The following is a 26,108-nucleotide window of genomic DNA, read 5'->3' as shown; positions in this document are numbered from 1 at the left end:
CTTTGCCTCCTAGTTTGTTCCTCTATATCCTTTTACTTTTCTCTTGTCCCACTATCATGTTCGACCCTCATTCAGATTTCAGTAATTCCTCTTGGCTACATTGCACCTGATCAAGCCCCACCAGCATCCTATGCCCGCCTCACCATCAATTTTAGATCACTTGTTGCACCCTTGTCCCTGGGTTTGTTGGTAGCCCCCTTCCTTTCCCTGCTTCCCCCTCTCCCCTGTCACCCTGGAACCATCAGACCCATTGTTTTCTCCTCCAGATTGTTTATCGTGCCTCTTATCTAGATAGACATGCAAAAACAATAATAAGCACAAAAACAAAGCAAAAACCCCAAACAACAACAAAAATGTCTATAAATAGTTCCAGGTCTGTTTGTTGACCTTTATGAGTGTTTTCCAGTGGAGTCTGATGGGGTACCATGCCCTGGCCCCAAAGTCTATTTTTGGTATTCCTTGGGGACTTCATTGCTTTGCTCCCCTTGCTGTTCTTTTGCACGCCCTTAGTGTTTTGCCTTGGTGTGGTGGGGTCAGATCGGGCACAATTCCCACACTGTGTCTCCAGTGTTGTCCACTGTAGTGCTATGGGTCAGTGAGTAATGTGACCAGCCCTATGGTTCTCTCTGCGCATTGGCTGCTCCGAGCAGGAATATCATCCTCGGGCCTTGGTGGGCCAGGGCGTGTTCCACTCTCTCCTTCCCTCTTTACTTGCTCCTGTGTGCTCTGATCAGACGCGCCCCTCTCCCAAGACAGGCATGTATTACTGGAAGAGCTTATCTGTAGCCACCTGCCTATCGCAGAAACATGTTTTTGTTTGGCGTAGACCTGGGTCTGTATCAACTGGAGCTGGAGTAGAAATACTTGTTTATTTATCTGCAAACATTTTCTATAGGACAGAGATGATAATTTAAGTAGAAGGAAAACTACATGGAATTCAGAAACAAGTTACGAATTGTGTGGAATTTCATTCAAGAGTAGATTGGAATAACAACAAGTTAAAAAAATGTTTTAGCAAAGAGTGGCTTGTAATTGCCAGTACTCAGGCATCCAGAATGCGATACCTGATTTGCTGTTGGCATGACTATAAAACGGAAAAATGACCCACTAAGTTTTTTTGCTACCTAGCTAGCATTCAACTGATGGGGAACATCAGTTGCCGCCATCAGCACTAATAAAAATATAAACACTCTACATGTTCTCTAAGCTTCATCATTATGGTCAGGAAAATGCATTTTGCTTTTGTGCTGATTCTTTAAGACCTACTGGACGGTTCAGTCCATGGAAGTAATTCCCTGATGCTCTCTGGGAAGCTATACTGACCCCACAGTGGGGTTACAACGGGCTCTGTTGAAGATGACTCTTTACAAGCTCTGGAGAAACTAAGGTGCCTTTGATTGTGGGCAGCAGATGAAGGACGTGTAAAACATATTCACATTAAATAAGACTTGTGAAATAAAAACTTTGACCCGGGAGAAGATGTAAAGAAGCGTGGATGGTACTGATGGGGTTGCCACTGTCAGCAAGACTTCCGTGCAGAATTCTGTGAACGCCTTCTGTTTAGAATGAGACTGGCTTTCATTAGACTTCCAAAAGGTCCATTTATACTTCATGGAAACAGATGGCCATTTTCATAGCTTTCCCCAGGTAAACAAGTAGGCCATTGGATACAAAGCCAGCCTCTTCAATTAGGGCATCCCCAAACATGGGTGCTGGGAGACCTATATGAAACACTAGTTCTGAGCTCTAGATTAAACCGTATGGAAACGAGCCAATTATGAATAGAAGAAATAAACAGAAATACGAGGACATGTCTGTAGCGCTTCTAAACCAGGAGCAGGGTCCTGTGACGCCCTGTGGACTCCTGGTGACCAGTTGTTCTGGTATTTCGGCATGCTGTTCATTTCTGCTGCTGTCCTGGTCTCCGGTGGTGAAAGGTCTGGCTTCGAGGCACTCATATGCAAATTTTCTCTCCTGAGATGACTAAAGCCATGGGAGGTGACTACAGCGAAGATGGGAGAGGAATACTGTATTGGATTTTGGAATCCACCATTGAAGAGCGAAGAGCGAAATCAGTCTTGGAAACAGAAGAGGAGGACGAGGGTGCAGGGCAGAAGGAAGTTTGAAGATGGGATGTGTGGTTGGTGGGACAGGGAGATCCAGAGGGCTGAAGAAGAAGACTTGGGCGCTGGGGGTGAGCCATTTCCATACCGGTGGATGAGAAAAGATAAAGCTGGGAATTCAAATGAGCGTCAAGCTACTCGTAATCGCTTCCTGTCTTTTAATGCCTGCAGGACATGTCTTGTGATTTCCTTCTTGTTTTTGTTTTTAATTTTTTATTAATTGGGAGTTAAGACATATATCATTCCATAGTTCAGTCAAGCCAAGCAGAATCCAATCAGTTTCCAAAGTTGTTTCCTTTTTGATTCCTCTTATTATTTTAAATCCTGTCTCTCTTTTTCTTTACCAGTCTTGCCAATTTGATTCGTCTCTTCCTTTTTCACATCCTTCTGTTTTCATTGGGTTTACTTAGCTTTTCTTCTGAAGCTGTACAGCCTTGGAAACTGGTAGTCTGGGTACACAAGAGAAACAAATCCATGGACACACATGTGTATAAAAAAGAGATTTATATACAAGAGCAATTAAACATTGAGAAAACATCCCAACCCAGTCCAGATCAAGTCCATAAGTCCAATATTAGCCCATATTTCTGATAGCAATTTATAAATTCCTCTTCAGACTCACAAAACACATGCAATGATGCCGAAGGCCGAAGATCACAGGGCAGCGGGTAGAAAGTCTTTGGATCCAGTGTCATTGGAAACATCTCAGCGCTGACAGGGGTCTCATTGTGGCTTCTCCAGCTTCTGAGGTCTGGTTGCGTCCATGTGGCTTGTCTTCTGCAATGTCTCCCAGGGAGTAGCAGAGAAAGAGAGGTGTCTTCCGCCTGCCTCCAATGGGGAAGTCCCAGATTTCCCAGAATCTCAAGAGAAGGCCATATCCACAGAAGTTTCATTGGCTATCTCCAGATTGACAGCTGAGACTCCACCTCTACACTCAATCCTTAAATTGACATCAGATTAGGTGACTGCCACAGAATCTCATATAGGGTCACTGTGAGTCAGAATTGACTGGATGACAGCAGATTTGGTGGGTTGACTTTGGTTAGTTACTATGCAATAGGTTGGTGGATGTTGATCTAGAATCACCATGGAACCAACTCTGCCTGCAGAGTGAGGACCGGCTTCCTGGGGGCAGTGGGCTGAGGCTCCTTCCATCTCTTCACCCATTTGCACAAGCATGTGCTCAGCATCTGTCTGTGTCCAGTCCCCTTCCAGGCGCAGGAGCTTGAAGGATGGTAGCAAAGACAGGAGGTTGGGTCAGGGCGGGGACAGGGTCTCCCAGGAAGAGGAATCTTCTTGGAGAAAATTAAGGAGGGGCTGGTTCACAGAAGACTGTGTGGGAAAGTGTTCGGGCTGAAAGCGAGACGCTCCGGTCCAACTGAAAACAGAGACGTGACATTTGAGAAGCTTCTGCTTTAGAACTATTCTGAGAGCCCATTCTGCCCAGTGAGCTCCATGAAGAGGCTGTTGGACAAGGTTCATAGCAAGAAGGATGGTGCTCGCGGAGAGCCCGAGGCAGATCTGAGATCTCGGAGCTGGAATCAGCCGAACTCCGTGACTGCAGTGTCCTGGGGGCCGGAAATGAGGAAGCAAGGAGCCTTCCAAGTTTCTGGCTTCATTGCTGGGTGGATGGGTGGCAGTGCCAGTTGACCGAGAAATGGATACCAAGAGGGGGACAGGCTTTGGTAGAGAAGTTACCAGTTTGGTTTTGGACAGGATGATTTAGCCAAGCGAGTGCTAGCCAAGAACAGCTGGTTGTAGGGAAAAGGAAAGAGCAGAGAACCGTTTCTAGAAGTCCAGGGAGGACCCGGGCCGTGGCTAGTTGCTCCGGTTCCCTGGTCTAATTTATTACAAGGTCCCTCTTCTCTGTTGGGAAGCCCAAGCAGGAAAGGCTCACCTTTCTTCATATACAGTCAACCCATCACTTGGCAGGATTTCAGGACCCGCCCCCTCCCTGGGCCGGGCACCTATGAACAGTGCACAAACGACACAGCCATATCCAATTACGCAGCCATTGACCAAACCCTGGCCTTATTTGGGATTAGAGTTGCTCCACCAGGGAAGAGGCTGCAGGAAACAGGAAGAGGCAGGGGCTTGCACGGAGGAAATCCAATTGCAAAATGGTTTAGTGTTGAGCCTCTCTCTCACTGTCACGGATGCCAACTCATAGTGCCCCCACAAGGCAGGGTGGGACTGCCCCGGTGAGTTTCCGCGGCTGTGACCCTTTATGAGTGGAAAGCTCCGTCCTTCTCTCCAGGAGCGGCTGTTGGCTTTGAACTGCTAACCTTACAGATCACAACCCAATGTGGAACCACTCCGCCAACCAGAGCGCTGGGCCTCTGTCTAGTGGACATCTCATCTGCTTTCGGATTGTGAAAGATACACTAGGCATCTTGAAGATGAAAGGCAAGGTGTGCGCAGGCTCTGGGGCATCTCTGTGTGCCACATGGCAGTAAGCATAGCACACATAGCGGCACCACCAAAACTAGTCAGAAGCTTGGTTTAGCTAAAAGGAAGCAGTGCATGATGGTAAACTCCAAGACTATTAGTTGGTGAGCATGGCAAAGTATTAAAAGTCCAGGGAGGGGCATGGGGATAAGGGTAGGGGAAGAAGAAAAGGAGGTTGATCCATGCTGTTTTCTGCCGTGGCATGGGGAGCTTAGAGGTTGGCCAGTTGGGAGGTAAACTTCACGTTGAAGACCCAGAAACAGCCTGAGCTGTACCTGAGGTGAGTCACCTGGCGAGGAACTAGCCCCGAGTTCATGCTAGCGTCTGGGAAAGAGAGGCAGAGAGAAGAAAGGCATCCCTTCGGAGGGTATGATTCTTGAGACGGGCGGGTGAGCTCAGCAGGCAGTGATCTGCAGAAAGTAGGGCGGTCTTATGAAGGACGAACCTGCGTGGTCACTGAGATCCCTTGCATTTTCCCGAGAACAGAGAGCCAGGCATCCGTTCTTGTGCAGTTCGCTCCTGTCCTCTGTGGACTTCAACTGAAGTCGGCGACGCCCTCCAGGGAAACAGACTGCGCTCTGGGCAGGACCTGGGCTGAGGGCGTTGATGACCGTGTAACACCCAAGGCTGGATGTTTGTGAGCACACAGTGCGAATGCCCAAGAGGGCTGTGGAGCCCACCCGTGAACTCTGGGCACACCACGCATACATGTGCATGCCGTGTCTCCGTGGGCAGAGACATGGTCATGGGAAGATGAATCAAACGGTGTTTTGTTGTCCCTGCTTACCTTCTGTTTTTGAACCTGCTCTTCCTCTGGGAGCGTAGAGGACTGTCTTTGTGGTCCAGCACCGCTGTGAACAGAAATCCCACACGAGGATGGCCTTGACAAAGAGAAATTGATCTCTCACCGTTTAGGAGGCTAAAAGCCTGCGTTCAGGGCACCGATTCTGGAGGGAGACTCTCTCTCTCTCTGTCTCTCTCTGTGTCTGTCTGGAGGAAGGACCTTGTCTCTTTGGGCTGCTGCTCCTGGGTGATTTCCATTCAGCTTGACATCTCTCTTTCCCCCCCCCCCCCCGCACCCCCCTGTTCAGCTTCTCTAGCTTCCTTGTTGAATCTCTGATCTCTTAAAAGAGATGGACTTAAACACACCCTACACAAATCCTGCCTCATTAACATAACAAAGACAGCCTCTTCCCAAGTGGGATTATAGGTTTCAAGGTTAGGAGTTACAGGATATATATATAAACAAAGCTTCACTGTCATCGGGCAGATGCCAACTCATAGGGGCCCTATAGGAAAGGGTGAACTGCCCTTTGGGTTCCCAAGACTGCAACTCTATGGGGTAGCAAACCTGGTCTTTCTCCAGTGGAGCTGTTGGTGGTTTCAAACTGTTGACCTTGCAGTTAGCAGCCCATCACATCACTGCATCACCACCAGGGACATATATATATATATATTTTTTTCTCTTTCTTTTTATTTTATTTTATTTTATTTTTTTAATTTTAACAATTTATTGGGGCTCATACAGTTCTTTTCACAGTTCATATATATACATACATCAATTGTATAAAGCACATCTGTACAGTCTTTGCCCTAATCATTTTTTTCTCTTTTCTTCTTTTACATTTTATTAGGGACTCATACAACTCTTACCACAATCCATACATATACATACATCAATTGTGTAAAGCACATCCATACATTCCCTGCCCCAATCATTCTCAAGGCATTTGCTCTCCACTTAAGCCCCTTGCATCAGGTCCTCTTTTTTTTCCCCTCCTCCCTCCCCCTTCCCCCCTCCCTCATATGCCCTTGGTAATTTATACATCGTTGTTTTGTCATATCTTGCCCTATCCGGAGTCTCCCTTCCCCCCTTCTCTGCTGTCCCTCTCCCAGGGAAGAGGTCACATGTGGATCCTTGTAATCAGTTCCCCCTTTCCAACCCACTCACCCTCCACTCTCCCAGCATCGTCCCTCACACCCTTGGTCCTGAAGGTATCATCCACCCTGGATTCCCTGTACCTCCAACCCTCATATGCACCAGTGTACAGCCTCTGTCCTATCCAGCCCTGCAAGGTAGAATTCGGATCATGGTAGTTGGGGGGAGGAAGCATCCAGGATCCGGGGGAAAGCTGTGTTCTTCATCGATACTACCTCACACCCTAATTAACCCATCTCCTCTCCTAAACCCCTCTATGAGGGGATCTCCATTGGTCGACACTTGGGCCTTGGGTCTCCACTCTGCACTTCCCCCTTCATTTAATATGATATATATATACATACATATATACATATACACATACATACACACACTTATATCTTTTTTTTTTTTTTTTGCATGATGCCTTATACCTGGTCCCTTGGGCACCTCGTGATCGCACTGGCCGGTGTGCTTCTTCCATGTGGGCTTATTTGCTTCTGAGCTAGATGGCCGCTTGTTCACCTTCAAGCCTTTAAGACCCCAGACACTATCTCTTTTGATAGCCGGGCACCATCAGCTTTCTTCACCACATTTGCTTATGCACCCATTTGTCTTCAGCGATCCTATCATGGAGGTGTGCAGTCAATGATATGATTTTTTGTTCTTTGATGCCTGGTAACTGATCCCTTTGGGACCACTCGCTCACTCAGGCTGGTGTGTTCTTCCATGTGGACTTTGTTGCTTCTGAGCTAGATGGCCGCTTGTTTATCTTCAAGCCTTTAAGACCCCAGTCACTATCTCTTTTGATAGCCGGGCACCATCAGCTTTCTTCACCACATTTACTTGTTCACACACTTTGGCTCCAGCCGTTGTGTCGGGAGAGTGAGCATCGTAGAGTTCCAATTTAATAAAAGAAGGTATTCATGCATTGAGGGAGTGTTTGAGTAGAGGCCCAAGGTCCTTCCGCCACCTTAATACTTGACCTATAAATATAGACACATAGATCTATTTCCCCATCCTCCTATATATATTTGCATGTACATGTCTTTGTCTAGACCTCCATGAATGCCCTTTGACTCCTAGCTCTTTCCTCCATCTCCCTTGACTTTCCTCCTGCCCTACTACCATGCTTCATCGCCACCTGGGCTAGAGTATACCTCTTCTCTAAGCAACCTTACCCTTGATCATTTCCCAGCAGGCCTGCCACTCCCACTTCTCTACCATTTGGGGTCCCATGTTTTTCCCTTGTCCCTGGGTTTGTTAACACCACTTCCTTACCCCCCCTACCCCCCCACCCCAAGTCCCCCCAAAACTGTCGGTCCCGTTGTTTTTCCTCCAGATAGTTCATCCAGCCTGTCCTATTCAGACAGACCTGTGGAGTCACTAACATGCACGAAAACTAGACAGAGGAAAACAAAGCAACAGTATACAACCAGACAACAAAACAACAAAAACAAACCACTGACAAAGAACAGAATAAAACAGTTCACAAGAGAAAAGCTTGTAGTTAGTTCAGGGATCGTTTGCTGGCCCTTAGGAGCAAGTTTTCCAGTCCAGTCTGTTGGGGCACCACGCCCTGGCCCCGAAGTCCACTTTCAGCATTCCCTGGGGACCTTGCCACTCCATTCCCTTGCTGTTCCGCTGCACTCCCCCAGTGATTTGCCTCGGTGTGGTGGGATCAGGTCAGGTGCAATTCCCACACTGTGTCTCCGGTGCTGTCCCCTGTATCGCCCTTAGTCACTGAGGGGCATCATGGGACATATATTTTAAGAAGGTGTCATTCATCCATAACAGGGGCACTGTGACGAAGTCCTCACGCAGCTTTGTCCCAGGTTACATGGCTGAGGACAGAGCAGAACTCCCCCGAGGCTGAAACTAGCCGCTGATCATACTGAGCAGCTGTTAGCTGCTGTATACCCCAAAGCACCTGTGCTGATAGTGGCCTGGGGGGTGGGGGTTGCTAGCTTCAGGCCTGAGCCCCTGGTGTCTGGCATCCTCATGGCTGGGTGGAGCCAGGGGCTACCAGGTGGCTACAAATGGACTTATTTAGGCAACAAAAATAGAGCTTATCTGGGGAGAATCATTGCCCCACCCCCACCCCCCGGAGTCGAGCGTTGGTCTCCTCTCTGCCTCATCAGGTGGGAAGAAGGAAGCCTGGTCGTGGGAGTGCTACCTGGAAGAGCAGAAAGCCATCACTGCCCCTGTCAGCCTCTTCCAGGACGTGAGTTGGACACTTTCCACCTAGGAAGAGCCTGTCTCCCCAGTCCTGGGACTCGGCATCAAATTCCCGCCTGCGGGGGGTTTCTGGGCCTGACACCCCGCATGACCTGGCAGCATGGAAGGGGCAGCTTGCTGAAGGGCCCAGCGTTAGGAGTACACACAGGCAGGGGCTGCTTGGGTGGGAAGAAGCACAGAGGTGGATCCCGGGCTGGCTCATCTCTCCGGTATTTGAATTCTGGTTCCTTCTACTCAGCTCTGCACACTGACCTTTCCCTTCCCTTGGAAGGAGGAAGCCCTCAGGCTGCCCCTGATGCAGCCCATGTTTTCCAAGGGGTCCAGGAGCTGTCCTGTCCCTTCCTGTGTCCCTTCCTTAAAGGTCTCCACTGAAGCAGACTCTGGGCAGTACCAGGTGGGTGGGGGCTAAAGGCAGCTCCGCCACCCCAAGCCCACTAGTCACGGAGCACCCTGGAGGGAAGCGGGATCCTCTCCAATCTGTGTGTTGGTTGACAGTACCAGGCAGTGACCCATCACAAGAATGGTTTCAAGCTGGGCATGAAGTTGGAAGGCATCGACCCCCAGCACCCGTCCATGTACTTCATCCTCACTGTGGCCGAGGTGAGCCGAGGGCTGGTACCATCACGGTAGTCTTTCTGCCTCCAATCACACCGTACTTGGTCGATCGCCCAGTCTGCCGGGGGTCCCTGGAGAATGTGGGCTTGGAGAAGGAAGACCATAAAATTATTTTCGTTGCTACTTCATCACTGTCATTTTGCTACTGTGATGAATCAGGCGACCCCTGTGAAAGGGTCCTTCAACCTTCCAAAGGGGTCGTGACCCACAGGTTGAGAACGCTGTTCTGGGAGTTCAGTTACCCAGGGAATACTCCAGGTCAGCACAATGGTGATGGAACACAAGGGTGGTGACATGTAGGTGTCAAGAGGCACAGGGGAGAGTGGTTAGTTCTGCCCAGGGGCAGAAGGCTTGGGTGGGAGCCAGAAGGCTTGGGTGGGAGCCGAGGAGCAGGGTTCCCCAGGGAGTGGGTGGGGCAGTGGCAGCAACAGCAGCAGCACAGGTGGGCTCTGGGCCGAGGAAGAGGCCTCCAGGGCCAAGGAGCAGGCATTAGTTCAGCTACTGAGGCAAAAGCGCCAGGTGTGTAGAGAGCAGCGAGAGACACTGAAGGAAGGTCCTCATCAGAGGACCGTGAGGGCCCGAGACTTGGCAGGTGCCCTGGGGTTCTGCCCTGGGCATCTCAGGGAGGCTGGCACCCAGAGATCCAAGTACAGGAACTGGTGGGTGCTGTCTTCATTGGTGGATCGGAGAGAGTGGGGCAAGAGGGGTGGGGCAAAAGGCGAAGCCTGGAGAGCCTGCTAGCTTTAGGGGTTCCCAGGTCTACCAGCTGGGCTGGGCCAGGCCAGAGGAGAGGAGGGAGAAGGAGACATCGGCTGGCACTGGAGTCTCTGTGATTTTCCCATGGGGCCAGGTGTGTGGCTACCGCCTCCGGCTGCACTTTGACGGGTATTCGGAGTGCCACGACTTCTGGATCAATGCCAACTCCCCTGACATTCACCCTGCTGGCTGGTTTGAGAAGACTGGGCACAAGCTGCAGCCCCCCAAAGGTAAGGTCGCACCCCCTAAAGTAAGGCAGTGAGTCCCCAGATTCTGCCCATTGACCCCTTCCTTCCAGCTTTGTGCTTTCAGAGCCCTGTGGGCCCTGTCCCAAGCCAGCCTGGTTGTCACTGTATCTGTCCAGGACTCTGACTCTTCCCCAAGGCCAGGTGGACCAGGACTTCTGCTTTGGCCTTGCCTTTTGAGTGTCTGCCCCAAGTCCTGCCCTGCTCTGCAGGGGGACACTGGGCAGGTGCTTGAGGGTTTGCAGGGTCCTCAGACCTGCCTGATGCGGCTGCTTCCATATGGGGTACCCTCACTGCAGCCCGCCTCTGTCTGCACGGCACTCTGTTTGTCCCCCTCCCCCCGAGGGGCCCAGGTTACAAGGAGGAGGAGTTCAGCTGGAGCCAGTATCTGCACAGAACAAGAGCGCAGGCTGCCCCCAAGCACCTGTTTGTGAGCCAGAGCCACGTGAGTGCCCTGAGCAAAGTGCCATCACCCCCAGGACGGAGTCCCCAACAGGCTGCCCAGCCTGGGCACCTGACCGTCGTTGCCTTCTCATCCCAAATCAGGGCTCAGCCAGGCCAGGGCCGAGGCCAGGGGGCAGTTCCCTCTTTCCTTCCCTGGTGCAGAAGCTCTCTCCACCATCTCCCTTCACAACCCCTAGCCTTGCGGTGTTGAGTCTGAGTCTCGCTGGGTTCTGCGGCTCTGCTCTGTGTCGCCAGGTCAGAGCACCTCTTCAGGGGGCACCTTCCTCCTTCCTTCTGCCCAGCACTGGAGCTCCTCCCCCATTCCCAGCAGCTCACCACTTGCCTTCCCATGCCCCAGGCCATGGGCAGCGTTTGCCAGCAGTTCAGGTTTCCCATGATAAATAATTACATCGTAAGGCCGCCACCCTGGCCAGCCAAGGGCACCACCATGCCACTGAGGCGAAGGCATGTGTTTCCCAGCCCCCACTCCCCCAGAGGCCCTACTTTTAGGTTCCCAGGTGGCTGGGGGGTGGGGGAGGGGCTCCCATCCATTGTTGTGATGGGGCATACAGACTTCCAAGCCAGATCGTTCAAACCCGGCATCTAGCGTGGGCTAGCATGTGGCCCGGCAGGTATATTAACGTGCACACCAGTGGGGATCATCCTGCTCTCATGGGGAGTGGTTGTCCAGAGCCTCTTTTGAAGCTTATGCCTGCTACTCAGCAGGTACCCAGTCCTCCCTGGTCCTCACCCACCAGCAACCTGACTGCCTGAGCCCAGGCCAGCCTTGACCCCTGGGTGGGGGAGGACTTGTGCTCAGCCTGCCCCTCTGGGTGAATGAATGGCTTTCTGCCTGTTGCTTTTCTCTGTCACCAGCGAGGCTTCCTCTGAGCTCAGCATGCTGGCCACCTTGCTCCAGCCACATGTGTGCACCCTGCCATGCGCTTCCAGGGCAGCTCTGGATTATGACCCTGCCTTGGAGAGACCTTCTCTCCCGGGCCTGTTCCCGCTTCCTGCCCCCAGCTCTGTCTCCCAGGGATGGCACCTACAACCTCTCCCTGTCCGCCTGTGAGCTCTGGGCTGACGGCAGTCCCAACTCTGGAGGCTCCTCCTCCATTCTGGGGGGTAAATGTATACAGATTTAAGTAGGTTTTGTTGTTGTTGTTTGGGACAGTGCAGCACACCCCACACCCATGCAGCGGTCTGTACGTGCAGAGTTGAGCGATGGTGGGGATAGCCTTCCTTTCTGAGTGGTTCCCCTCCCCGTGGACATGGGCTCTCCGGCCACTTGGACACTCATCTAACCTTTCGAGTTGCAGCCCCTCTTCTTGCCCCCAGAGTGCCCCACCACTGGGCTTCCAGGCGGGCATGAAGCTGGAGGCCGTCGACCGCATGAACCCGTCCCTCATCTGCGTGGCCAGCGTGACCGACGTGGTGGACGGCCGCTTCCTGGTGCACTTTGACAACTGGGACGACACTTATGACTACTGGTAGTCAGCAGGTCCCCGCCTTGCGCTGGGGACTAAGGGGTGGCAGGGGTGGGGGCAGCACCCTTCAGAGGGCAGGCACCCTGTGGCCCGGTCTTGACTGCTTACTATTTAGAAGCCTCATCTAGAAACAGCAAGATTGAGGTGCGCAACCCCCCACAGGTGATTTGGGCACTTCCCTCAGAGCAGTGGTTCTCAACCTTCCTAATGCCGCGACCCTTTCATACAGTTCCTCATGTTGTGGTGGTGACCCCCCAACCATAACATTATTTTCATTGCTACTTCATCACTATCAATTTGCTACTGTTATGAATTGGGCGACCCCTGTGAAAGGGTCATTCGACACCCAAAGGGGTCGCGACCTGCAGGTTGAGAACGGCTGCCTTGCTGTGACGGAGGTGCCAGGTAACGGCACAGTAGTGCAGCTTCCCCTCAGGCTAAGGCTTGCCCAGAAGAAGGATGAGGGGGCCCCTGCAGCCATGCTGCCTGAGCTTGGTGGCCTGGCCACAGGTGTCACCTGGGGTCCTGGGGTCTTCTTGTGTTTCAGGTGTGATGCCGGCAGCCCTTACATCCACCCGGTGGGCTGGTGCCAGAGACAAGGAAAGCCCCTCACCCCTCCACAAGGTGACCCTGCAGCCCGAGCAGCCACCCTTGGCCAGGCCCCTGCCCCTCTTGCCCCAACCCTCCGGCAACACTTCGTTCCTTGGGGCTTCCAGTTAGGATGAGGAGACAGGCAGGTCCTGGGGCCTCCACTTCATGGCCTGGGAGTAAAGAACCCTTTATAGTTTGGGGGTTATTTTAGAAGAACCCTCCCCAAACCCTGGCCCCACCAAGATTTAGGGAGAAAAAGTTAGCTGACCATTTCATCAAGGAAGCTGGGAGCCTAAAGCTAAGGAGGAGAATTCCGGGGCTCAGGTAGATGGGCTGGGCTGGGAGCCACTGGCCCAGAGGTAATGGGATCCAGGATTCCAGTCCACCCTGCAAGTGAAGTCTGGTTAGTGCCCATCAGGACCCTGTGGTGATGGTGCAGGGGGCATGTGCCCCAAGGACCACTGCCCTTTGCTCCTGGTCTTGGAAGCCCAGAGCTCCCTTATCTCACCCTTTTCCCTAGACTACCCAGACCCGGATAGCTTCTGCTGGGAGAAATATCTAGAAGAAACCGGGACCTCCGCTGTGCCCACTTGGGCCTTCAGAGTGGTGAGTCAGCTCTCTCTGCCCCTAAAGTTGTGCTCAGAAAGACAGGTGCATGGAGACGGCCAAGAGGGGACCCTGCCTTCCCTCAGAACGCTTGCAGTCTTCCACCTCCACCCTCTGGATCTCAACCTGGGCCTGAAGCCCCCTGCTCCCTCCGCAGCGACCTCCCCACAACTTCCTGGTCAACATGAAGCTGGAGGCTGTGGACCGCAGGAACCCGGCCTTGATCCGCGTGGCCAGCGTGGAGGATGTGGAGGATTACCGAATCAAGGTGGTCTTGGGACCCCGGGCAGGGGTGTGGACAGTCCACGGCTTGGGAAGGAAGCTTGGGAAGTGCTCAGAGCTGAAAGGCTAGTGGCAGACAGGAGGGCGGCCGCGCATCATGGGGAAGACCGCTTCGTCTTTATTTCACTTATTATATATATTTTTTGCTAACCTTCCAGGTTTTATTAAAATAGTGGCATGAAGCATTAATGAATCATTATTACATGATTATGCAAAACCACCTTTTATTTTGCGAGAACATTATAAACATCTGGTACCCCCGTCACTGCCTCCAACTCCTTCCAAGGTTTCCAGCCTCTGCTGTAACTAGAATTCATAGTCTGTTTGATATTCCATGTGGCACCTGGCCAAAAAAATTCAAGCAAAAATCCAAACTCACCGCCACCAACTTGATTCAACTCACAGCAGCCGTGGAGGGCAGGGTAGAACTGCCCCTTGTGGGTTTCCAGGACTGTAACTCTTTACGGGAGTAGAAAGACTCACCTTTCCCCCCCAGAGGGGCTGGTGGTTTCAAACTGCTGACCTTGCAGGTGAGCAGTCCAATCAGTAACCACTATGCCACCGGGACGTAGCTTGTGCAGCTGTATATCAGTAAGTCTTTGGAGACTGCCTTCTGGAGGCTTCTCTCAACACTTCTGAGTCCTGTGGCTGCTTTGCAGCCTGGAATATTGATACCCTCAGGGGCTCTTACCGCGTGGTCTGATCCGCTTTCTGCTTTGGTGATCGTTTTGCTGACATGTGGTTCATGCAGCACATGACTCAGTAGTTCAGTTGAAAAGATCTGCACAGTCATGACCCCCAGCAGTTCTAGAACCTTTGTGGAGGAGAATTTAACCAGGAAGCTGAAGATCTTGAATCTTGTATTGGCCCCCTCTCTTGACCTACCTTTTAGGACGGAGGCCAGTCGTTTCCCGTCTCTGAGTGACACCTGCAGGAAGCATGGCAGCTGAGCAGGGCTATTGGGGGTGGGCCCTGGGTGGGCACGGCCTCCCGGAGCCCCAAGTGGCTGCTGGCTAAGCTGGGCTCCATGAGGAGCTGCTGACCTCCGGGGGCCTTTTCTCCCAGCTCCACTTTGACGGCTGGAGCCACGCCTACGACTTCTGGATGGACGCCGACCACCCCGACATCCACCCCGCAGGCTGGTGCTCCAAGACCGGACACCCCCTGCAGCCTCCTCTCCGTGTGTATCCCTAGGGCATGTGGGCCCTTCCCTGTCTCCCTAAGGGGTCTGGTCAGTGGGGGGATTGAATGTGACGAGGAAAGCTCCCCAGGAACGCTGCCTAGGAGGCAGTTAGGGACTGGGCAGTTCCCGCAGCAGCTTGCACAGCCACACAGTGGGTTGGCTCCTGAGAGTTCATGCTGGGCCTCTGCATAGCCAGGGAGCGGGGTTCACAGCACGGCACCCCTCAACCAGCCTCATGCTCAGGGATCCCCTCAAACTCTGGGTTCCCCCACATTCATGGACCCCCCACATTCAAGGCCCCCAAACTCAGGGATCCCCACACTCAGGGTTCCCCCATACTCAGGACTACCCATACACCCAGGGCTTTCTCCACATGCACACTCCCCCCCAGCACCCCCCACCCCGTCTCCCAGGGATGGTGGTCCGTCTCTGACATGCTCTTACTCCTTGCCCAGCGAGAGCCTGGAAGAGAGTTGGCAAGATTTTAGGGCTGAAAATGGGAAAACAGAAAATTCAGAGAGAAGTCTGGTGTGACTCGGGAAGTGCAGCTGCCCATGCCAGCTCTGGGTCACTGTCCCCAAGGAGAGTCCTCTCAGGGCACGGCCTGTGAGAATCCTGCCCGAGTGCCTGGCACACAGCTAGTCGCCGGAAATGGGGCACAGACTGGCATGGCACCTTGGACTTGGGGGTCTAACGTCTGGACCGGCCTGCCCTCCCTTCTCCCCACCCCAGAGCCCTCTGCTGACTCTTTGCTTACTGCTTCTCCAGGGCCCAGAGAGTCCAGCATGGCCTCCCCTGGAGGGTGCCCCCCTCTCAGCTGTAAGAGCCCGCCACACACTAGGACCTCCAAATACAGCATTCATCAGCGGTGCGTGCAGGTCCCCGGAGCCCTGCGGGTGGTGGGCAGGAGGCTCTGTGTGGCACGGCCCTGTGTGCCAGCTCACCAGGCGCCAACGGGAGGCAGCGGTGGGAGGGGAGGGCTCTGTGGGGACCACTGTGCCCAGCCAGCCCTGCTGACCGCGCCTCCTCCCCTAGGAAGTGCCCGACTCCTGGTTGTGATGGCTTGGGCCACGTCACAGGCAAGTTCACAGCCCACCATTGCCTCTCAGGCTGCCCGCTGGCTGAGAGGAACCAGAGCCGGCTGAAAGCAGAGCTGTCTGACTCGGAGCCCTCGGCGAGGAAGAGGAGCCTGTCGGGCTTCTCCCCGAGGAAGAAGCCCCGCCATCCCGGCCGGTGCGGGAGGCGGGCAGGCAGGCAGGGGCTCAGGGCCTTGGGGTGCCCCAGGACGGCCAGGCTCTGAGTCCCTGCGTGCTCCTGGTCCCTCCCTGCAGGATTGGACGTCCCCCGAAGTACCAGAAGATGCCGCAGGACGACTTCCAGGGTAAGTTCCTGGCCACAAAGTGTTCACAGGTGCGCTCGGTCCCTGCTGGCTGAAGGCTCAGGGGACCCCAGGCGAGAAGCTGGGTGGGGAGGCTGCCTCTTTCTTTGAGATACTTTGGGAGCTATAACGGTGACAAGCATGGCTTCTAGGGGACAGTCCTGCCCGGCATAGCGCACCGTGGCTCAGCCCTGGGTTAATTGTGAGCACCTCTTTCTCACTGAGACTGAGGGCCTGACCGGACATGAGAGTCAGCTGCGTCTCTGGCCCCTCTGTGTCTGCGGGGAAGGTGCCAGGCCTCCCTGGGCTTTGCTCTCCACCGTGAAGCAGGGAGTGCCCCCTGGCTCAGCTCAGCTCCGCTCCTGTGAGTTTAGGATTCCTAGGCGGGAGGCTGTGGCCCCCATGCCCAGCTGTGGGACCTGGGGCAAGTCACTTAGCATCTCTGAGCCAATCTTCGTTTCTTCATGTGAGAGCAGCTAACACACCTGCTTTTTAAGGTTCAGCCACGTGACATATCGTAGTTAACACTCCCGTGGAGGGAGCAGGACGGGCACTGCGGCGCTTCCCACGGTATTTCCTAGCTCGCACAGCCGCCCACCACCTTCGAGTCAGCTCAGACTCGGGGACTTCACAGGGCCGAGGACACTTGCTCCCACGGAGTCCACGCAGGAGAGGACAGGATCCCCTTTTTCCCACCGCACAGCTGGAAGGGGCAGACGACAAGGTCAGCAGCCCCACAAGGAACCAACCCAGGACGTGACCTGAAAATCCACACCCCGCTGCCCACTTGTTGATTCCCAATGATAGCGACCCCACACAGAGCTTATGAGGCTTCAGAAAACTTTGCGGGAGCAGCCTCCGTGGTCTCCTCTGGGAGTGGCTGCTGGGTTGGAAGAACCGGCCTTGTGGTTAGCAGCTCATCTGGGTCACCAGAACTCCGTCCCTCTCACAGGCATCCCGTCCTGTAGCTCTCGTCCTCCCAGATATCCCGTTGCAGGAGGTGCGGCTCGGCCACCGACGGCACCAGCCCCAGGACATTCAGCTTGGAAAGGCAGAGCTGGGCCTCAGGTCTGACTCCTGCCACGGGTCGCTGGGACAGTCAGTCCCTGCGTTACTAACACCCGGGCCCTGCTGTTAGGTTGCACTGTCCCATAGCCCCCAGGGCAATCCATCTTGACAGACGGAGACTGCCACATTTCTCCTCCACAGAGCGGTCGGTAGGTTGGAACCACTGACCTTTTGGTTAACAGCTGAGTGCTTAACCACTGTGCCAGCAGGGCTTCACAGCCATCGAGTCGACCCTGATTCACAGTGACCCTCTCTAGGGTCAGGCTTTATGGGAGCAGACAGCCTCCTCTTTCTCCTAAGAACTAACGATGGCGAAATAAGAGCCGGGCGCTACTGCTCCGGCGTAGACACACGGCAGTGGCTATCACTCACTTATAACTCAGGTATGGAGTGAGTATTTGACATAGATCACTGACCCTGGGGTCAGTTCCTGTCTCACTCCCCTTCAAGGGGAGGGGCCGAGCGATCCCTCCCCCGGGTGGTGGCCTCTGTTTAACCACTTCGCATCAGTCCCTGGTACACAGCAAGGTGCCGGGGAGGTTGGCTCAGCTGCATTGATTGTTTCTCCTCTTAAGGCTGCAGGATAAATTATCTGGTTCATTGCACAACAGAGTGGGACCCAAGTTGTCCCAGTGACCTGGGCAATATGTAGTGTCATGATGGAAAGCTCACCTTACCCACGACAGGCTGTGCAACCTTGGGCAGGTGATCCACCTCTCTGGTCTCAGCTTCCTTGTTCATAAAATACAGATGATGATGATGATGATGATGATGGTCATGGTCATGGCTACCTCCGGCTGGCCTAGGATTAGAGGAGAAGACTCACAGAGTGCTGAGCACAGCTGTCTGCTGGAATAACCCTTGGCCTGACTTCTATTGTCTCCTAGTGGAAGAAAGCAATTCCCCCAACCACAAGGTTGTGTCTCCTGGTGAGGAGACTTCTCCTTGCCTCTCCGTGGGATGTTGGCTGAAAGCAGAGAATATCAGAAAGATGTTTACTTGTGTTTTATTGACTATGCCAAGGCATTTGACTGTGAGGATCATAAACTATGGACAGCCTTGAGAAGAACGAAAATGCTAGAGAACCTCATATTGCTCATGTGGAACTTGTACATGGACCAAGAGGCAGTTTTGTGAACAGAACAAGGGAGTACGTACTACTTTATTTCATACAAAGAAAGGTGAGTGTCGAGGTTGTGTCCTCTCACCATACTTAGCCACTCTGTATGCTACACACATAGAGAATCCAGATTATATGAAGAAGAACGCAGTATCAGGATCGGAGGACGGCTTATTAACAACCTGTGAGATGCAGATGACCCAACTTTGCTTGTTGCAAGTGAGGAGGATTTGAAGCACCTGTTGCGGAAGATGAAGGATTGCCGCCTGCTGGTTGGATGTCAACTCAGTCGAGAAGACCCAGATCCCACGACTGGATGGGCATGTGACATGATCAGTGGAGGGAAGCTGGACGTTGTCAAGGACTTCATCTTGCTTAGAGCCACGATCGCTACTCGGGGAAGCAGCAGTGGAGAGACCAGAGGACACGCTGCATTGGGTAAACCGACGACGACAGACGGCTTCTTTAAAACACCTTGAGGACCAAGGTGCACCTGACCCAAGCCATGGTAATTTTCAGTTACTCCACATGGAAGTTAGCCATGGTTAAGGAAGACTGGAATTGATGCATGTGGATTGTGGGTGCCGACAGAGATCATGGAATACGGTGGGTGGCCCAAAGAACCAACGACTCTGCCTTGGTAGACGTACAGCTAGAACGCTCCCTAGAGGCCAGGTTGTTTACCCTTCGTCTCACACACTGGACTGTTACCCGGAGAGACTCATCGCTGGAGTCCACTGGGTAAAGTGGAGGGCAATGTAAAAGAGGAAGGCCTTTGACAAGGTGGATTGACACAGTGGCTATAATAGGGGGCTCCCACATAGGAGCGATTGCGAAGATGGCGCGGGACTGGCCAATGTTTGGCTCTCTTGCACACGGTCAAAAGGCATCGCTGTGTGTCGGAACTGGCTTGCCCGCACCTTGGTACCCAGGTCAACTCCCATTCTGCCCACCAGAGGGCTCTTGACTACTGGGTTCTATCCAGAAATACCCAGTAGAACTGTTGGGACATTAAGTCTTTCCAGAGGTGGAGGCCCAGGGACAGTGAGGAAGGACTTGCCTAAGGTCTCCAGGCCCCTGGACCAAGCAGGGGCAAGAGCCCAGGTTGGCCAGCATTCTGCTCCTCCGGCTGCTCTCTCACAGTGGTCGCTGTGGGCTCTGCCACAGAGGCATCTTCTCACTCATCCAGGGTAGACCTCTGTAGAGGCCTCCGGGTGTGCTGGTAGATCGCTAAGAGAGGACAGGGCTTGATCACTGTCCTCACTGTACTTCTGGGGGCCATTCGAGCCACAAGAGCACCAGCTACTCGAAAGAGCGGGACACTCTCCTGACCTGCAGCTAGGTGGTTTACAGTGAGATCAGAGACCCTAACTGCTGTGAGTGCCCCGTGTGGGGCCCTGGTGTGGAAGGATACGGAGGGGAGCTACCTGCAACCTGTTCCTCTGCACCCCAACCCCCACCCCAAGCTTCCTGGTAGACCAGAGACCCAGCTCCAAGGAGGGAGCACCAGGGGGTGTGGTGGCAGGCTGTGGCCAGGTGAAAGAAGTGTGTGTGCTGGTGGCCTTTATGGGAGGCTCTGATGTGCTCCAAACTGGTCTGGAGGCAGCAGATGCCTTGGTGGTGCTGAAGGTGGTCACTATTTGGGGTGCGGGGGACGGGGTCGCACAGGGGTCAGGAGCTCAGATTTGGGCCTGATGGACAGGGAAGACAGCAAGGAGCAAGTGTTACCCAAGAGCTGCCATTGGGCCTGGTAGAGGGATTTTAGGCCTTCTGGGTACGATCATGGATGCAGAAGAGTTGAGAGGAAAGGCTGAGCCGGAAGAGAAAGATGGCCCGGGGTGGGAGGTGGGGGTAGGGGACAGTGATGGCCTTTGAGAAGAGGGCCATGGAGGGGCCATATTCCCCTTTGTCTCGAGCTGGCCCCACATGGGCAGGAAAGAGCCAGCTGTTTTGGACCGTGGTAGAAGCTGGGCAAGCCCCATAAGACAGTAACCACAGTGCAGCATAGCTCCATGGTGGCCAGTAGAGGTGGGCAGGGCCAAGCCTTTCCAAACAGAGGTAGACACAGCTCAGGTGGGCACATTCCAGGCCTGGTGAAAGAGGACTGAACACCTATCCCCATCACCAGATCCACAGAACAACTTGGAAGCTGGTGGCCAGGAGCTAAGGATTCTGGGAACTGATCAGGAAGGAAAGTGACAGGCACCTGTGAAGTTGGCGAGGAGACCAGAGATTTCCTGGGTGACGGGAATGTCCGGAGGCCGAATTGACCGGGCTGATGGAGTTGAGGAGAGAAGTGGAGACTTGAGGCTCAGCGGGTGGGGTAGGAAAGCTGGTTGAGCCCCAAAAGGACTTAGAAGAAGAAAGCTGAGCTCGTTTGGACATTGGGGCCATTTCAAGGCACCGTATCCAGAGAATAGTGCTTCTGGGATACTGCGGGGGCCAGGCTGGTGGGAGCTACCTTCCAGAAACTGCCCGTTCAGAGAGATGGCAGGCGGCTCCTTTCCCAGCTGACCTGAGCCAGTAGCTCGAGGGCCCATCCCTAGAAGCAGTGAGCTCTGGATCGAGAGTGAGGAGATCTGGACCACCCCCTGGGTTCTGCAAGAGATGGTCTCAGAAAAGGACTCTGGCCCTATCAGCTCTGCCGACTGGTCTCCCCAGTGGTGTGAGTAGGAGCAGACCTGGGAGATCAGGTCAGTTCTCAGCCCTGCCAGCCTCTGCTTCTGCCTTCCAGCGCTCACCACCGAGGCCATGCGCCGGTCCCTCTTCATGTCGGCCTTGTCCACACACCCCGACCGTTCCCTCTCTGTGTGCTGGGAGCAGCACTGCAAACTCCTGCCTGGAGTGGCGGGCATCTCAGCCTCGGAAGTGGCCAAGTGGACCATCGATGAGGTGAGGAGTGAGGGGCACTTGCTCTTCTGCTTGTCCTCCACCTCCCCACCCCCTGGTGGGAGGGCTCAAGAGGGGCCCTCTGGCAGAGCCTGAGACAACTGCCAGCTCAGCGGGGCAGTCCACAGCGCCTTCCAGCTGCCCGGTGGGGGCTGCTGGCTGAGGAGTGGGGGTGCTGCTCTCACTCAGCTGCCATCGAGTGGATGCCGCCGGCTCATAAGGACCCTAGAGGACAGCGTAGGACTACCCCCTTGGAGTTTCTGAGACTGGAACTCTCTATGGGAGTAGAAAGCCTCATCTTTCTCCTATGGAGCCGCTGGTGGTTTCAAACTATGGACTTTATGGTCAGCAGCCCAACGTGTAGCCACTCTGCCACACCCCTGGGTGTGCTGCTAGTGGCTAGGAATCCAGCAGGGAGACAAGCCCCAAACTCAGCCCGCCCCACCTCCCAGAGACATGGGAACCTCTCCCCCAGCCCCTTAACAATATGTCCTCTTTGGTTTCCAAGGTCTTCGGCTTTGTTCAGACTCTGACGGGTTATGAGGACCAGGCACGACTCTTCAAAGATGAGGTAAGGTGCTCGTGTAGAGTGGGAGACAGAGGGGGGTGTCTGTGTCCCACCAGCTCTGTCCCCACCTGGATGAGACCAGTTGGAGTAACCTCCATTCCTGGGGGGAGGTCTGGGTGGACTTTGCCTCCGAGAGCTGTGTCCTGATCACCCTTGGGCGGAGACACGCTCAGGGAGACAGAGTTGTGTCCCTTCGTCTGTCCTCTGGCCCCGTCTTTTGTCCTCCACCAGCGAGAGTCCCTCTCTCTCACTACCATCCATGGAGTCAGTGTCGACGCCTGCTGACCCTATAGGACAGGATAGAACTGCCTCTGAGTTTCTGAGACGGGAACTGTGTACGGGAGTAGAAAGCTCATCTTTCTCCTGAGGAGCGGCTGGTGGTTTCGAACTCTGGACTTTTCGGATCACTAGGGACTAGATATTTGAAAGCCTCTTTTGAGTATATCCGAGCACGCCCTTATAGATCAGGACCCAAGTTAAGCAGCAGTAAGTTGTAGCTGAAAGAAGGCTGGTTTTGGAGAGTTTGGGTTTAAACACCAGCTCTGCCAGTTTCTGCTGTCCACCGTCTCTTGGCCTGGAAATTTTAACTGGGAAAAAAAAAAAGGAGCTGTAAGGAGCCCTGGTGGTGCAGTGGTTAAGCGTCCCGCTGCGGATTGAAAGGTTGGCAGTTAGAACTTACCCAGCAGCCAACCTGGGAGAAAGCTGGTGTATAAAAGACTGCGAGGAAGACCTTTTGTAAAAATGCCCCCCAAGAAAACCCCTAGGGCAGTTCCGCTCTGCCACGTGGCCATGCGCCCAGTTGAAGCCCATTGGATGGCACCGAGCACAACAAAGCCGAGCGAAACGGGTCTGGTGATGGCCAACGGCAGAGCCCCTGCTGGCCTCGATGGCATCCTGACGCCCGAGTCTGCGTCATCGCCGCCCTCCTGTGTACGAATAGGTAGCAACACACCATCCCGCCACGGCGGACTAACCCTCACTGCCGCTTAGTGGGAGCCCGAGAAACGGTACCTCGACTTACGTGCCAATAAAACTGCTAGCTTTTTTTAAACATCGTGAGTTTTGCCATAAGCGCCTCGTCATAACTCATTATTAGTGAGAAACAATGGGAATTTATCAGTGTTTCCATATAAGATAAATGAAGAGTTTGAGATTTACAAAAAGAAGCAAAGACTGAGTCCAGTTGTTAAAAGCACCTTACAGTGCTCACGATCGATTTGTGGGGTTTTGTCCATTCTGGTCACTGTGTGTTGGGGATTCTGTGCAGGCTCACCCCGTGGAGTGACCCTGGACGTGAACTGTGAACCAGTGAATTGTGTGCTATGCTCATTGCAGCTCAATAAACAAGACAGAAACAAAGTCACGGTAACTCTAGTTTGTCAATGCAGACCCAGTGCCACCGAGGTGATCCCAAGGCCCAGCAACCCCTTGGGACAGAGTAGGTCCCCAAGGCGGTACCTACTTGTCATCTTTCTTCTACGGAGCAGCCGGTGGTTTTGAACCACTGACAGTTCCAGGTCTTGGCCAGTTGCTTAACCAGTGAGCTACCAGAGCTCCGCTTTTTAATGCATATCAACAACAATAAGTCAAGCCCACTGCCACGGACTGGATTCTAACTCACGGCCACTCTAATAGGGTTTCCAAGAGGAAACATTGTTACTGCCTCTTCTCCCTCTCATTGGAATGCACAGTGCTCCTTAACTAAGAAAGGCCTTGATCATGACTCTTCCACACTGAAAGGGAGACCCGGCATCTCCTCCGTGCAGGAAGGTGTGTGCTCCGCTGCCCACTGCTCCCAGGCTAAAGGGAACCACACAGCAGGCGTGAGGTTGGTGGCCTGTCTTATTTTTAGTCACTGTGTGGTTCTTGGCGGTTCGCCCGTGTTGTGTGGACGGCGGTCCGTTCTGGGGGATGTTTTGTGGTCTGACTGTGCCCGCATAGGCTTCTTGTGCATGGATAGTCAGGTTGCTTTCTCTTGCCCTCGCTGAGAGCACTGCATTTTTATTAGCGAGGTCTATGTGTGCGCTCGCTGTAGGGCAGCCCCACATTGCCCCGTTGGGCTTCACGAAAGCCTGCCCCAGCGCTTTTGACATCAGCTTCAAGCGGAATTTCCCAGCGTGTACCTGTACCACTGGGTTTGCATTCCAGAGCATAATGTAAAACGGCACATGGATCCTTATTAAAGGCTATCTTGTTGGTTCCGTCGTCTCGTTGTTTTCCATCGCGGTTCTGTCATCGATGCTGCTCACCAGCCTTTTGTGTCTCATCCATGTCTTCAGCATGCATGTGTCATGAGACAGACCAGAGCACTGTGACTCTATCAGGGAGTCTCCTTACTTAGGCTTTGCCCTCTTGGAGGGCAGTTGACACAGCCAGCTGGGTAGCCACCGAAGTGCTTGGCCCTCCAGCCCAGCCCTGGGGTGGAGAAGGGCCACATCACCCCTGAACATACGCTCCTTTTCGTAGTTCAGCATAGCCTGCCCATGATATAGATTAGCAACCGCTGAAGGGACAGTGGCTCGGGGGTGGCACTTGCGGGCTGCTGGCATCACAGGGGATCTCAGACAGAATCTGGCCCCTGGTGGGGGCAAAAGATGATCTTTTCCTAGGATCCATTTCTCCAGATGGGACCAGGCTGTGGGGAGGAGACTTATTTTGGCTACACTGAGGGCCGGCTCTGATGGCTGCGCCGATGGTCAGGGTGCTTACCAGCTGAGGTGCAGACTAGTCACCAGGGGCTTGCTTCACGAGGGAGGGCTCAGAGCAGAGTGGACACCTGGTCTTTTAGATCATCCGTCCAGCCTTTACTCGGCCTACCTCATTGTAGCCTTGGTATTTTTTGTCTAAATCAGTCAGCAAATAATGACAGGTGGCCCTCCCTAGCTGCAGATTCACCTAAGCCCTCTGGTACCTCTGGAGGAGTGGGGCTGCTGGAGCTGAGCTCTGGGAAGGACGGAAGCCACCATAGGAGTGGGACGCTCTGAGCATGGGGAGGACCACTAGGGGCTGGGGGGTGAGGGAGGAGGGGTTGTACAGGGCCTGCTGTCCGGGGTGGCGGAGTGAGTCCAAAAGCAGAAAACACCCAGTGCTGGAGAAGCAGCCATTGGGGGGTGGGGTGGGATGGAGTGGGAAGTGGTGGGGAGAGCTGGGCTGGCAGGACACACACTGAGCTGCATGATCTTCCAGCCAGCACCCACTGTGGTTAAAATCACCCTTCTGGAACCGTGAACTACATACCCCTTGGGCATCTCCCATAGCTCCTGAGCCTCCATGTCATCATGTGGAAAATGGGATGGGGGCGCCGCTGGTAGCCCCTCACAGGGAGGCTGCCAGGAGGGAACAGGTCATTGTAGGGAAGCATGTAAGACGGCCTGGGCAGGTAAGAAGTGTACCCTATAGATGTTACATCGGCGGCAATTCTTGAGGATCGCACATGAGAACAAGGGCAATCTCCCCCAAAAGGGGGTTCAGGTGCCCAGAGGAGGGGGTCCTTTGGGCCATGTGATCTCATCCAGGGGCTCTCCAGCCCAGCCAAGCACACCTTGCCAAGTGGCACCTCCTTGTCCCCTGCCCCCCTCGCCATGTCCCTAACCCCATGCAGCATTTCCTACCCCCACCCTCTTCATCTCTCCCTCTGCTCAAGCTCTGCCCCTCCCTGCCCCAGCCTATACCCCAGACCCTCTAGTTCTGCCTACCAGAGGCTTCCTCTCTGCTTCCCCTCTTTGGGGGAGGAAGTATTTTTCAGTGGATTAAAGTCATCCCCACGCTTCACCGCTGAGTACTGCAGCCCAAACCAAGCTCACTTCCGACCCCACCGCCTCAAACAGAACCAAACAAACTCACTGCCACTGAGTTGATGATGACTCTTGGGACCCTGTAGGATAGGGTAGAACTGCCCCTGTGGGTTTCCAAGATGGTATGTTTTCAGGGGAGTAGAAAGCCTATTTCGGGAGCGCAAAGCAGCTGGTGGTTTCAAACTGCTGACCTTGTGGTTAGCTGGCCAACTGGTAACCCACTACATCACCAGGGCGCCTCAGGTACTTTAGCAGGCGTGTCTAAAACCTAACCACAATATCATCATCCTACCTGCCAAATTGACCGGAATCTCTTGATTCCATCTAGTCCTTGGCCTAGATTGGAAGTCCCAGA

General features: G+C 53.8%; 1 protein-coding gene and 1 non-coding gene across 2 annotated transcripts in view; both read left to right on the top strand.

The window, feature by feature from the left end:
- The window catches only part of L3MBTL1 (L3MBTL histone methyl-lysine binding protein 1), a 34,369-nt gene that overhangs the window by 4,947 nt on the left and 3,314 nt on the right, over positions 1 to 26,108 (top strand). The window contains exons 7-20 of the mRNA XM_075528735.1: positions 8,631 to 8,713; positions 9,223 to 9,327; positions 10,193 to 10,328; positions 10,697 to 10,788; positions 12,126 to 12,277; positions 12,822 to 12,898; positions 13,386 to 13,471; positions 13,629 to 13,739; positions 14,819 to 14,933; positions 15,705 to 15,804; positions 15,972 to 16,169; positions 16,268 to 16,317; positions 21,237 to 21,394; positions 21,900 to 21,962. Coding sequence (XP_075384850.1) covers positions 8,631 to 8,713; positions 9,223 to 9,327; positions 10,193 to 10,328; positions 10,697 to 10,788; positions 12,126 to 12,277; positions 12,822 to 12,898; positions 13,386 to 13,471; positions 13,629 to 13,739; positions 14,819 to 14,933; positions 15,705 to 15,804; positions 15,972 to 16,169; positions 16,268 to 16,317; positions 21,237 to 21,394; positions 21,900 to 21,962 — 1,526 coding nt within the window. The remainder of the gene's footprint in view (positions 1 to 8,630; positions 8,714 to 9,222; positions 9,328 to 10,192; positions 10,329 to 10,696; positions 10,789 to 12,125; positions 12,278 to 12,821; positions 12,899 to 13,385; positions 13,472 to 13,628; positions 13,740 to 14,818; positions 14,934 to 15,704; positions 15,805 to 15,971; positions 16,170 to 16,267; positions 16,318 to 21,236; positions 21,395 to 21,899; positions 21,963 to 26,108) is intronic.
- LOC142423667 (small nucleolar RNA SNORA32) lies at positions 1,033 to 1,155 on the top strand. The gene has a single exon (XR_012779271.1). It is a non-coding gene; the product is annotated as a small nucleolar RNA SNORA32 (small nucleolar RNA).

The sequence above is a fragment of the Tenrec ecaudatus genome, chromosome 12 (assembly GCF_050624435.1).
Source record: "Tenrec ecaudatus isolate mTenEca1 chromosome 12, mTenEca1.hap1, whole genome shotgun sequence".
Classification (NCBI taxonomy): Eukaryota; Metazoa; Chordata; class Mammalia; order Afrosoricida; family Tenrecidae; genus Tenrec; species Tenrec ecaudatus.
The sequence above is the reverse complement of the archived record's forward strand: the minus strand, read 5'-3'. Positions and strand labels throughout refer to the sequence as shown.